General features: G+C 39.9%; 1 protein-coding gene across 5 annotated transcripts in view; it reads left to right on the forward strand.

Annotated features, from left to right (window-relative positions):
* ADAM22 (ADAM metallopeptidase domain 22) overlaps positions 1-14,021 on the forward strand; it is a 135,308-nt gene that overhangs the window by 111,095 nt on the left and 10,192 nt on the right. For 2 of the 5 annotated variants that reach the window (XM_075048747.1, XM_075048752.1), the window contains 4 exons: positions 54-144; positions 1,488-1,505; positions 7,468-7,568; positions 8,129-8,195. In XM_075048747.1, the coding sequence (XP_074904848.1) occupies positions 54-144; positions 1,488-1,505; positions 7,468-7,568; positions 8,129-8,195 (277 nt within the window). Of the gene's footprint in view, positions 1-53; positions 145-390; positions 869-1,487; positions 1,506-4,401; positions 4,510-7,467; positions 7,569-8,128; positions 8,196-11,326; positions 11,438-14,021 lie in introns of those variants that run through there. The other 3 variants (XM_075048766.1, XM_075048748.1, XM_075048755.1) reach the window with 3 other exon arrangements.

The following is a 14,021-nucleotide window of genomic DNA, read 5'->3' on the forward strand; positions in this document are numbered from 1 at the left end:
GTATATTTTTCTGCTAAAACCCTGTATATTTTTCCCCTTTCTTGTGTTTCCAGGTGTTGTTAGCACAAATATAATAATAGGGGCTATTGCTGGCACCATTTTAGTGTTGGCTCTCGTTTTAGGAATAACTGGTTGGGGTTACAAGTAAGTAAATTATGTTCTTCTTAATACAGTTAAAAATATTTTTATTTTATCTGATAGCTGATTATGCTATGAAAAGAACAATTAAAACATAATCTAAAAAATCCAAATTGAATTATATTTATACAGTGACATTTTTGTAGTAGTAGCAGTTTTCAAGCAGTTCTTACATGTGTATGTGGTTTTGGAGTGCTTGATAGAGGTTTGAAATTTATTTCTTATTTAGTTATTTCTTTTCTTTTTTTGTAGATGATCAGAATATGATTTTGCTGTATCTGACAAAGGAAATACAAGAATACAGTCTGATTCAATTATATATCTCTCCTAATGAAGTAAATTTAGCAAGATTAGCCTTCAGTCAGTCAGTAAAGCATTTAACCATAGGCTTCCTTAAACAGATGTTTATACTCAGTTGGCTTAACCTGAAATTAATTCGGACATGTTTTTTGGTAAGAGAGAGAGAGATCTGTAATTTGCAAATAAGGTGCAAGTTCTCTCCTGGTGTAGAGTTGTCAGTGTTCCGCTTACTCAGAGGCAGAATAGATTATTTTAGCCTGACTGGTCTTTTTCAGTTTTTCTCCTTTTGTGAATTTCTTCTAAAAACAGAGGGGTTTAGTTCTTTTGCATATATTAAAGAAATATTCAAGGTACTTACTTTGTCATCTGTGTTTGGGTGAGACTGGCTCTTGAAGTCCTTCCTCCACAGGTCTTTGGCATACATGGAGGGCAGGGCAGGTTCAGCCGCAGGCAGTACTATAGCTGCGACACAGCCCCAGCAGTTTGGCATAACAAACTGGCACATCGCCTGCTGGTTTGTTAGACTGAGGTGGGCTGAGGGCAGCTCAAAAATACGTAAGGACAGAAGCACTTGGAAAAAATAATGAAGATTAGGATAGTAAAAAGGTAGGTTTTGCTGTTCTGGTATATCACCCTTGGCTTCTGGCAGTATCTGAAAATCTGGACTTCTGAGTACAACTCCAAAGTTAAGGGCTCATATTGAGATCACATCTAGCCAGTGGGATTAGGTTTTGGAGGTGGAAGGCAAGAGTGTACCTTTCACAAGCAGCTTCATAGTGAATCAACTTAAACTCATCATGAACTGCACCACCTCCAACTCAGCACTGACATTAGCCATCGACATGAATATATTTTCCTTGTCTGTTCTGATTTAGTATGTTTTTGAGTATGTTTATTTCAGAAGTGTTTTCTGTAGAAATATTTTGAGGAAAAATTTCATTCTGCATACATTACTTTTCTCTTTACTTTTTTTTTTTCTCTTACTGACCGTGTATACCTGCATACTGATAACTCATTCTTCTTTCTTTGTCTTCTCTTTGTATGGAAAGAAACTACAGAAGACAGAGGTATGTGATAAAATTAACAGAATGTGTATTAGAAAGTTCTGAAATAGTTTTTCTTCTCTCTTGCTCATTTACATGCTATAAGGAAAATACAATGATGAAATATCATATTTTACAGAATATTTGCTTGAATATGTGAAATTGGTATTTATTCTCTAAAGGCATTGCTTGAAATCCTGATTTCACTGGACTCAGTAGCAAATATAATGTTTACTTCTGAGATAGTCTGTTTTATTTAGGAAAACAGGAGAGTATTTCCAATAGGAGAGACTGAACATCTGCTATTAGAGATGAAAGTGTTCCTGGGAGGCTGAGAATTGAATAATTAGTATTAATATGATGTTCAGGAACCTTTTGAGACAAATTAATTCCTGGAGCTTCTTTGCAGTTAAAAATGCAATGCATTTAAATTGCTGTGTGAATGAAGAGCCCATTCCTTCTCACCACCCTGCTCAACTGATTTGTAGGTAAAGCACAGTACCATCTTCAGCACATGGCTGAGTTCTTACCCTTTCAATCTTATGGTCAAAAGCCAAACAGTTCTTTGTGACTCAGGTTTGGCTCCTGGAACACCACCTCCCTTTCATCAGTCATCTGCCTGGCAGACGGATCTTCTGGAAAGGATTTGGCTCCTTCCTCTTCCAGTCCCTCACAGATAAGAGGGTTTCTCAAATTCTCCTGTTTTCTGCCTGTATCGCCACCTCCTGGTCCAAGCTGCTGCTTTGTTTGTTGCTGATACCTGTTGTGCTTGTTCTCTGTTTCCCCTGCCTGTGTAGTGCTTTCTCTGCCAGGCTCAAAATACTTGCAAAAAGCAGAAAAGCTCTGCCAAGTGCTGGTTGTGTACTACAAGGTCAGATAGGTGGCAGGAACAGTAACAGGAAAAAGGCAAAGCTATTGAAGTCAAGCCTTGTGGGGAGGTTGGTGGGTCATAAATGTCAGCTGGCACAAGGAAGGCAGAATTTCAGGGTTTGGTGCTGCTCAGTGGCATGCAATCTATTTACAAGCACAGACTAACATGCCCATTGAGTCACTCTATTGTGGATGTTTCAGTGTTGGCTGAGGACAGAGCAGCCAGAACCTTGAAATACAGGATACTGCCCCATACATGTTCGCGTTGGAATATTAGCGAATCTAACTTTTTCAAATTCCCTCATCTCCAGAAACTAGCATATGGACAGAGAGCTGTGAGTATGCAGTCAGTCTGCAGCTGTGTCTGTGGGCATGGATAGAGTGGAAATCAGCATAAGCTGAGGCTTTTGAAGATGATGGAGATACTTAGTAACTACATCTCCTTCATGCAGAAAATGAAGTTCTGTAGGCTGACTTCTAAATAGATAATTTTGGATATGTAGAAGGAGTGCTCCATAAATGGAAAAAACAGACATCCACCAGGGTGTCCAGAGTGTCCTTTTTTTGGAATTGTTTATGATTAGTCCTTAAATAAAGATGAAAAGAAGCCATTGAGGTATTTTTGAGCCTTACATAAGGAATGATATTTTGCAGTACTAAGCAACTGAAATGAGTAAACTGAAAACAATGAAAAGAGCAAATTACCATGGATTCTGCTAGCTGAGATAGTGCGGCTTAAAGGGCACAGCTATGTGGGAGGAGTTGTTTCTGACGGGATAGGACAGTTTGCTGGAGGAACAGTTTGGTGAGAGGACGGTTTGCTGGAGGAACCCTGGGGAGCAGAGCTGCCCACACTGAGTCAACTCTGAACACACCAATGTACCGGCTGAGGAATGGGACAAGAACCAAGACTCAGGAGGTGTTAGAAGAAATAGTGTGGAAGTACTGCACTGCACTAATGATTTATGTGCCATATAATTATATATTTTAAATACTTCAGGAGCATTAGAAATTCAGATGTGGAATGAAGAGACCCCAGATCAGGTCTGTAGTTGGACACAATTTGAATGTGAATCAACCTTGTGATAAATGCGCATCTTAATAGGGGCAGACTGAAGCAAAAAGGCCTTGGAAAGTGCAAGGCTGAATAGATAACTAGGCTGCTGGTATTATGTTATAGCCAACTTTCAAAGTAGGTACTTGTACTAGGGAGGATTTTTCAACTTGGTGGAACTGTAACTGGAATATTTGCATGGCAGTTTTTCTGCTGGCAATGAATTCACTATCTGTAAAAAAGTTGTATAACTTGATTAGGACTTTCTCATGCATAGATAGTTTTATGCACCAAAACCAAGCTTCTAGTACTGGAAAAGGATAAAATATTGACAGATGTGTGTGGCATTATTTTTATGTGTCTTGGCTGATTGAGTCTATTGTAATCAGGAATAGCTGAGAAGCTCTGACACTGGCGTTAGGTCCCCTGCACAAGAAGAGAACAGTTAACAAACTGGAGGGTTTTCTCCTCCTGAGGTTTAAACAACTCAACAGGTTGCAGTTCTTGAATTCAGGAATGATCACAAAAATTAAGTGGAAAGCAACTATCTCAGAAGGAAAAAGGCTTTCACTTTCCTGAACTCCTTTTTGATCCAGGCATGCATTCAGCTCAAGCTGTAGTATTTGTGCTGCACCTGGGGATGCTTTTCACAACCAGAGTGATGAGCCATTTGAAATGTCTGAACTTGGTTATCCAATGTCTCAAGAACCACAAACTATTCACTTTGAAAACTATAATCAGAGTTTATCAGTGAAATGTTCCTTGTTTTCCCCTACCAAAACCACATAATCTACTTTTCTGCACATATCAGAAGCATGCGGGAATTTTCTCTCAGATGGTTAAATTATTTATTAATAGGTTTACTGTGTGTGGTTAACAGTTTCCTCAAGGATCACTAGCCTTGCCTCTTTTCTTTTAAACTAATGTTTGTGCATGTTTGTGTGTGTGCTGGTGCCTGTCATGTTCTCTGACTCTACAATGTTTATTATACTTTAGACAAATACCCCAGGGAGATTATGTAAAAAAGCCTGGAGAGGCCGACTCTTTTTATAGCGACATGCCTCCTGGAGTCAGCACAAACTCTGCATCTAGTTCTAAGAAGAGGTCTGCTTTTCTGTCGCATTTTCAGATTTCTACCTGTTCCATCACCCATTATTCCATTAGTCAGAACATTTCATTGTTTTGCAGCAGGTTTGAGTCTTTCTTCTTTCTTTGTGGAATGTTTGAAATAGCATCCTTTGTGCTTTGATTACTGATTTTTCTCAGATGCCCTGAGCTGCTAATTATTACAAATAGGCCAGAATAAACAAGTTTTCCATTGTAAACCAGTTTTTGGTTAATCAAATTTTCATTGTCTCCCTGCTTGAGAATTGTTTTCAAGTAGACTCTAATAAAAATTGCTGGCTCAAAAAAAAATTAAATAAAACCCCACAATTTTTTAAATCTTGGTCATGTAATCAAAGAAAAGGAACACTGTCTTGCTTCAATAATAGTTATAAACATAAACTGTTCAATATAAATGTTATTTTTATATCTTTGTCAGTGTCATTAATTCATTGAGTTGACCTAGACTTCTGGATAATATTCTTGCTGTCTCACATTAAAGATGGTGGTGCTTGCATTTTATTCCACTTACTAGGCTAGTATACTACATGGTCGCTAAGTGTTATCTTAGAAAATAATTCTACAAAGACTTTTTGTAGTTTTGTGCTTGCTATTATGAGGAACCAAGGAGGGCATTAGATTTTGCCCTTGATGAGATATCACTAATTCTGTTATTGTTCCAGTTACTTAAAAAAACCAACAACATTTTAAAATGGAAAATTCACTGAAAAGCATTGAGAGTCATTTGTAATTGCTAAGGTCATTAGGTCATGATGCTCACCATCTGTCTGCAGTTAGAAATCCTTTAATTATAAAAATCTCCAGCTAGCACTTTAAAACAATTTATGAGAAGCACTATGTCGTAGGAGTAATAGACAATCCTGAACTGCTTCATAAGAAAACTGCAATTCTCAATTCTTGTCTTGCTGAGCAGTCTATAACTGTGCAGTTGATGAAGCCATTTTCTTTGTTGTTATTTTGAAGAAAGTAATGAGAAATGTATAGAAGGGATGCATTTGCAGTGACATTCGCTATTTGGCTATAGCAGCTTGATCCTATATGCGACTTCATTCAGTCTGTTCTAATGAATATGTTATTAGAAAAACTGTAGTAGTGGTTAAATAGTGATTTCTGATTTTTAAATTCAGCTTTTTAGATGTGTGAGTGAATAAATAATTTTTTTTTTCAGGGAGCAAGTGTTAATCTTAAATGATGCAGTGTTTGTGTTGGAGAATCTTGTCATTTGGATAAAATTTTGAAAAAAGTTTTGGGAAAGCAAGTTTTCATAGCTTTGTGTAAGCAGGTTCAAGTACCAGTTAAGAAAAATAGTTTCTTTTTAAATGAATGCCATTTAATGCATTTCTTCTTTCATTCAGTATCTGTGTTTCTTTTCATACTTCATTTCTTTCATGTGTCTCTGTTTATTATTCGTTCCAAAAAGCTAATGGTTTCTAAGGTCTGTCTGTACTAGAGAGTTTTGTTGTTCCCCACCACCAGTTCAGGTATGTTGTGCCACTGTCAAGTCTGAAAAAGTAAGTCTGACAAATATTTCATTAACATTGTGGTGGAGCTGACATAGTCCTTCCATTTGAATGCCTGGAGTGCTATTTCCTACCTTCCAAGCTGGTTTTGATTTGCTCTGTGTGCAGATATGGATGGCATCTTTTCGGAGATGTTGGAGTGACTGGGCCATTAGCTCCCTGGGCTTCTCCGTGCTGGAAAGCACTATGAAGTGTTAGTTGGTATTCAGAGGATGTTCAAGGGTTAAGACAGAACTTTATGATAACTCTTGCTGTTACGAGGTAGCAGACACTAAAACCAGTATATAGCAAGACATTCCTGAACCTGAAAATAGACCTTTAGGAAGAGAAAATTATTAAAAAAAACAGTCAGTGGATCTGTTGGTTCTCAGACATTTTGTGCTGTAATTAAGTTTGAATTAATTAAATCCTGGGCTTACTTCAGTGTGGCTGTGATTAGCCTGGTCTTCTGGAAACTGAAGAGGATCTCTCAGATTCCTGCCGTCCAAGGAAAGCAGAGACTGAAAAATGCAAGAGTATCCAGACTTAGAAACTACAGAAATAGTTCCTTTAAGCAAAACTTCTTTGTAATAAATAAGTCATCTATTCTGACCAGTTTTCAACTTCCTCTTGTGTTCTGTTTTGGATGTAATTGTAGATCTCACGGCAAACAGCTGAGCAGCAGCTCTAGTTCAACAGGAGGGAGCCTGTTGCAAAACCCCATGTGTTGGACATTGCCACACACATCTCTGGCTCTTAGAGGGTATACAAGAGGAAAGAAAAACTTCAGTTTGCACCAAGCACCTAGCTAAAAAGACTGTTTTTGGCTTTGAGTTTAGCATTAGGAATATATACTGCAGTGACTGGCTGAGAAAATATAATAAAAATTCAGAATTAGCAAAAATGAGGCAGTTACCCCTCCACTGGAGCTACCAGCTGTGGGTGGGAGGATGCTCATCACAGAATCCTGGGCCCCTGAGACTGGTAGCAGTGGGGTGAGGGAAGCAGTCCAGGCTTTCCTACAGCAGCACAAGGAGGGAGTGGGCAGCCTGCAGGTGGGATGTGCTTAACTGTGAGTTAAAAAAACCCTTGAGATGAGCACAGTTGGAAGAGCATCTTCCAGCTAAGAACTGGGGCAGAGCTGCAAATCCAAAGGAAATCTGGTGTGCACTGGTGTTTGTGCTTTCCACAGCAGACATGCAAGAAAGCAGTGCTGAAGCCTGGCTCTTGAACGTGGGCACACCGAACTGCTGCAGGGACAGCTGTGAAGCATAACTGCAGGGTTTAACCAGAAATCCTGGATGCTCTGCTAGTGCAGACAGACCTTAGGCTGTGTTATGTCACCGGCCTCGGGAATGTGAGTCTCTGAACCACTGAGCTAACACTGATGTGAGATAATACCCTTAAAAATAACCGTATCTGAGCCCTCCTGTTCCAGGTCAAATGGATTATCTCATTCCTGGAGTGAAAGGATCCCAGACACAAAACATATTTCAGACATTTGTGAAAATGGGAGGCCTAGGAGTAATTCTTGGCAAGGTAAGTGTGAACCTCAGTGCTGGCCACAGTGGAAACCAGCCTCTGGGCTATTGCTGCTCTGCTGAAAGTTTAGCTGATCTTAGGACAGCAGCATGGCTCCTTACAATTGTGCTAATTTAACCTGGAATTGGGATTTAGCAGTACCCTACTCAAGTACCTGTTTTGCACAATGCTTTGTCACATAGAAATGATGTTTAATTTCTCCCATTCCTCCAGTGTGAGCTAACATGAAAAAGAAGTCATCTATTCGCTCTTGCCAGCTTCTGTGATTTTATCAGGCAGTGTTTAGTGGTTTTGCTGAAGTGTAGTGATTTTCTCAAATGAAAGCTGAAATTAAGGAGTTTTTTACAGTTGCAGCAAAAAGTAGAGAAGGATCACTTAGGTGTCAAGTTTAGCTGGTCTGAGGTAAATCAAGAGGAGCTGACCTGTGACTTTTAGATGGTTAAAGCTAATGAGGTAATGACTCTTTTGCTGGGGATACAAAAAGAATATACAGTTTGGCATGGGACGCAGGTGAGTTTCAAGTTATTTTACCATCTGTATCCTTTGATTTCTTTCAGGTAATATAGGAGGAAACAGAAAGAAAGTCAGAGGCAAAAGATTTAGGCCACGGTCTAATTCAACTGAGTAAGTCTGAACTTATAAAAGCAAAGCAAAAAAGTACGGTTTTCATATTTGTGGTTTGTAGATGGAGATTAAGAGTACTGAAAAGTAGACAGCTGCATTTTTTTTTCTGTGGCCCATTCTGATTGCTGACTGATAATCTGGTAAATGGTTTGGCTAATGTATTTCAACCTCTTTTTATGTATTCTTTAAAAATTAACTATCAATTTTCTTTTTTATGTAGGCTTCCTCACAGTCGTTCCCATAGCAATTCCCAATGATGGTGGCAGCCTGCACCATCACTGCAGGCTTTTGTCTACAGTAAACTGCCATTGCTGAGTGTATCCTGGTTCAATATTGAATTTCTGATAACCTGTTTCCTACCCTTGTCTTCACCTTGGGTTGGGCCATTGCAGAGTTAGAGATTTGCATCTCTGCGTACCTGCCTGGAAGTTTTAGGAGAGGTATCCGTCTCCTTTGAGAGTACCCTGAAGTTTATCATTGTAAGCCTGAAACAGCCAGTCTTGAGTAAGCCCTGCAATAAATGGGTAATGAGAGTCCTTACCTGATCCCCAGACCTTTCTAGTATGGCTTAGAGTTGCTTTCTTATTAATTTATTGGTTACATTTACTGAAGAGCCCATGTGTGCAGTGCTCCCCATAGGGAAAGAGCCTTCCTTATGTACTTAAGCCTGCTGGTTCAGGCTGCTTTTGTGAATGAATGGTGAGTGGCTGGAAACATAATCTCTGGGCTTGTCAAGCACTGGCCTGCTCTTACAGCACTTACACCACACGGGAATGGCTCCTTCTTTGACCATGGTGGTGATGGCAGTGCCCTTTCCCCCTATTATTAGTACAAACTTTGCACCTCTATGAGCAAACGGGCTTGATACCAACCGTGCTGGAAACCAATAATGCTAACTCCTCTCTGGGCCCTGCTTTCTTCGGTATGGGCATTTTGAGTTTGTTCTGAAACTTTTCTTCCATCTGCAGTTCACTGTCTTGAGGTGAGTAGGCTTGGAAAGGTTCATAGAGAAGGCCCTCTGTTACAAATTACTGAAATAATAGTTTGATGCACATTCCAATTTTAACATTGCATGGTCAAAATGGCAACATGGAAGCAGAAATTTTAGCCCTAGATCCCTTGGAGGAGTTTATCTGCCAAATGCCCCTGAGCTCTTGGGCTTTGTGCTGATAAACTCTTACTGAAATGTTATTTTGCTTGTTTTCTTTTCTCTTTGCATGAGACAGTTTGATAAAAGCAAAATTAGTCTGACCAAATTGCCAAGAATACAAATGAGATTGCACATTCTTCTTTAGAAACTTGTCCTGTGCTTTCCATCATTTTCCAATTGTATTTCTTAAAATTTGTTAAAAAAGGAAAAAAAAGGTTTAAATTAATGATACCATTATTCTATCATTCAGCAGAGGTGTACACTGGGGCTGAATTGGTCCATAAAGAATGAAACCAGGTCAGCTCTTTTTAGCCTAGAGTGAACGTAACTGCATGGAAAGAGTATTGTTTTCAGTAAATATGCTGGTGGGCGTATTTTTTTCCTCTGTGCTGTTCAGCTGGTATATTATACATTTTCACTGAGAACTTTGGAGCACTAAATAAGTGGGTAGACAGAGAGAATATGAGTTGGAAATCTTTTTCCCTCTAAATTTCTTTCTCTTTTAAAGGTGCCCCTGAATTTCCACCTAATTCCCTGCTTTCCTTCTTGCTGCTTATTACAGTCTCTCAACCCAGCAGCGGCCCTGGAGCTAGAGGGAGGAGGCTTGTACTTCCCAAGGGCTGTGCAGCAGCCTGTTAGGGATGAAGCACAGCACGTGTGTTCCTGAGAGAGACCTGCCAGGCAGGAAAATGCTCTTTCTCCTGATGGGGTCTATCCTGGACTGCATGGGACCGCATATACTGGGTCCATATCCTGGACTTAACCAGGTCTCCTTGGCAAGCCTGTCACCCCTTGGAGAGACAGCTCCCACTGAATGATCCACGTGCTGTGTCGATTTGGTGGGGAATGGAAAGAGTTGCCAAGGGTGCACAGTAACTCTGGTCAGAGAGATAACTTGTGAGCAGAGAAAATTGACTGAGAATGATCTAACTGTGGCCAGCATTTACTCATTTAGGAAAACAAAAAGCAACACCAGCTGCTTTGAGGATGCCTCAGAATACATGAAGGCTTTCCCAGACAGATTTACCTTCTTACCTTCCCTGGGAAATATAGAATAATATTGAAATCTGTTCTGAATCAATGGATAGCATTTGGAAAATCCACCTTTGTGGCCCCTGGGAGTCCAATAAAGCGTACTTGTTGAGATGGAAGGAAAGGGGTAAAACTGTTACCTGTTAGTAGTAGAGACAGTGTAGTTAACCACTAGAAAATTGGGTTCATTGGGTGCTGAATTCAATTTTTTTTTAAGCAGGTGTGCACTAATACAGTTCCCTACAAAAGTATCTGACGTATGCGTAAGTCTGCAGTAGCTGCACGTATTATGCACAATTTTTTTTTTTTTATACAGCCAAGCACTAGATAGAGACTCATGCCATTAATCATTTAAGCAAAATTTCTGACGTACTGAGCAAGGTTTGAGCTCTGCAGCCCTCAGGAGCAGCACTGACAGGAGGGTTGCAAGCACACTGGGCAGTTCCTGAAAAATCTACTGCTCGTGCCTTTGTGTGACCCCTTGTACCTAACAGATACGTTAACAAGGCTTCTGCTAAGTGTATAGTTCTATGGAGACTGCTAAAGCTCTTTTGGGATGTTTTTAATTGTTTCTAGATGTTTTAAAACAAAATTTGTGTTCTTTACTAAAGGCAGATGGTTCAGTTCACATGGAAGGTATGCCAACAAGCCAAATGTTTCTGTGGCTTTTTCAGAAACAGGGTTGATGAAATGGCCTGATAAAACAAGTTTTCTATTAAAATCAATTAGAGTTATACAGGAATGATAATGAGAATTTTCTGAATAAGCTGACACTTTAATTGGGAGCTTGTGTTAAAACAAGTTCCAGGGAACATGTGTTTTGCCAAATAGCAATTCTGACCTTTGTTAATTTGCACTGCTTTTCCTATAAGCGTTTGTTGTCCTCATTGTTATAACTGATACAAACATCTTTGGCTTAGACTTTCTATTATATATTGTCTTTTTGCAGCAGGGTAACCCATGCATCTGAGCCTGGGCTTTCTCTCGCCCACCAAATCCCGGCCCAAGGCATAAGCCCAGGGGGTTCTGACCACCCCCAAACAGGGAGTCGGGATCACAGGTCAGTCTCGCCTGCCCCTGCATTCTGGGCTGCCATTTTATCCCGTGAAAAGTCCCTTCCCTCAGTATACAATAGTTTCACTGTGGCAAAACACCGTGATTGCTTGGAGGTGCTCCTGCTGATGCAGCGCTAGCTAACCTTCCTCCTCGCCAGCCTGAGGAGTACAAGTCCTCTTGAGCCCAGGTCTTTTGCCTTGTTGCATGTTGCGCTACAAGCCAAATCGAGCTGTTGGTCTAGCTGTAGGCTTACGTGTAAGGATACCTGTGTTTTAAAGCAGAATTTCTCAGTGAAAGAAAATGCAGATCCTGGCCATCACTAATGAACATGTGGCCAGGAAGATCAGCCTGAGAGCTTTCTAATGGTATCACGTAGTGGTCTGCAGTAACTCAAGTTTAACCTTTCTGTAACAGATGAATTGAGGTGGTCAACGACGGTCTGTAGTACAACCAGACCCAGGAAACCCTGCAACACGGTTGTGCAACAACTGCATGCTTTGATACCACCTTACACTTTGTTTTCCAATACAGGAAGCCAGATTGGGAGTGTTTCATGGTTACCAAAAGACACTTTCAAATGAAAAAAAGCAAGTCAAAACTACTGCAGCATGTACAAGAAAATGTGTAGTGCACCTACAATTAAAGCTAAAGCAGAAGTTTATTAGTTCCTGATGATGCTGGCGTCAGCCTGTTGCTTCACTTGCAGTTCATCTGTTGCTGCGCTACCACCTTTGATGTTTTCTTTCTCTAAGAGCCCAAGCTGGAAAGCATAAAGCACTCCCGATTCCTGATAAATAAGCGAGCTGAGGAAGCTACTTAGAAGCACTTGTGGCTGAGGGCGAGTACTTTCTGAGAGCTGTGGCTGTGCTTGTGCGGGGCGGGGAGGAGAAGTTCCAGAGCAAAAAAGGAGCAAAAGGAGTCGAAAAAGTGCTGCTGCTTTTGTCGTCAACGTGTTTTGAAATATGGTGGGGGTTGAATGACATGATCTGGCCTAACCTTTACTCATCTGAGCAATCCCTTGTAAGGCCTCTTCCCATGTGTGAGGTCATTGGAGTCACTTATAAACAAGGGTGGCGAGAACTGGCCCAGAAATATTGAAAATAACTTAAAGAGGAATTTTCTTTCCCTTTTTCCTTGGTTACAATTTGTTTCCTATTTCAGAGTGTGCTAGTCTCTATTATATAAAGGTGGTGATCACAAATAATCGTTAAACTGTTGCCATTCTTATACAACAAGAACAGACTTTAAATTGGACCAGGCAGACTCCTGTTTCTACATTGCCCTTTTTTCATAACATGACAGAGGGGGAGCAATTCGCTAACCTTGTTATTGGGGACTAAGAGAAACCAGTTACAGAAAAATTCTTCCTTCCTGGTAATATTACTGTCAGATAATTCAACACTGTTTTTATTTCAGAGTTTTCATGTAGCTAATATGAGTATGCAGCTCAGACTTTTTTCCTAAAAAGTGTGGGTTTGGTATCAAGATTCCTTCTGTAAAATGTGAGATAACTCTGCAGCCCACCTCCATTAAAGCTTCTTGTGGTCCTACCAAATTAAATGATAATTGAAAAATCAGAGAGTTATTTGCACATAAGTGTAAAAAGTGCCACTGTAGTGGCAAACAATTCAAGCCTTTTAACACACTGAGGCTGAAATTCATTCCTGTAGAAAGGGCCAAGCCCAAGTTTCTGTGCTCATTAGGCTATTATCTTGCAATTTATTTTAGCTGTGTGAAAACATATGTCTTCAACAAGCAAACTGCAGGATTGGAGCCAAAATGCCCCTTCATCCTTATTCTGAGATCATGAGAGGAGTTCAGACAATAAGCTTAATGCTGGCCCTCTGCATGGGAGTGAATTTTACCCTTAAGACATTAAATGAATGATGTATCCCAAAGAGTTTCCAGGTTAATCAAACATACGAGTCTTCTTGTAGGTCAGATTTTTTCATGCAGTTGTACACGTTGCCTAGTCCTCACCCAACATCCATACTGATTTATTTGCCATAGTCACTTGCATTTTGGGGATGAAGACATCCTTGCTAAGCTTGTGCTGTGTGTTCTCAGATTTTCTATTCTTGTTCTTCTGCTTTCTCTGTTCCTTCCATTGCTTTCTGCAGGTATTTAAACCCATGGTTCAAAAGAGAATATAATGTAGCTAAGTGGGTAGAAGATGTGAATAAAAACACTGAAGGACCATACTTTAGGTATTTTGTAAATTAATTCTATATAATTTTTAAGAGCTGTTCCAGCATATACAAATATCTTGGGACTCCTACCTTGTATAAATAAATACAAGTTTCTGTAGGTGCAAAGGGCCCCTCTTCTTTTGCTGCATTTTGATGTCTGTTTTTGGCTTCATGTGCAATTTACAATTCTTTTTCTGAATGTTTTAATGAAGCCATTGAAAAGGGTGTGTGTAGTGCATGCATTCCCACCATCATCTATAGCTTGTAGTAGCTTTCTCATCATTTTATGCCAAGTAGTGTTTTATGGGCATGAGACATATTTATCACTAATAAAGTAGTATTAACTTAAATAGAATGTAATTTACTGAAGCAAGTAGTTTCATAACACATTGACTCTAC

This window comes from Buteo buteo, chromosome 2 (assembly GCF_964188355.1).
Source record: "Buteo buteo chromosome 2, bButBut1.hap1.1, whole genome shotgun sequence".
Classification (NCBI taxonomy): domain Eukaryota; kingdom Metazoa; phylum Chordata; class Aves; order Accipitriformes; family Accipitridae; genus Buteo; species Buteo buteo.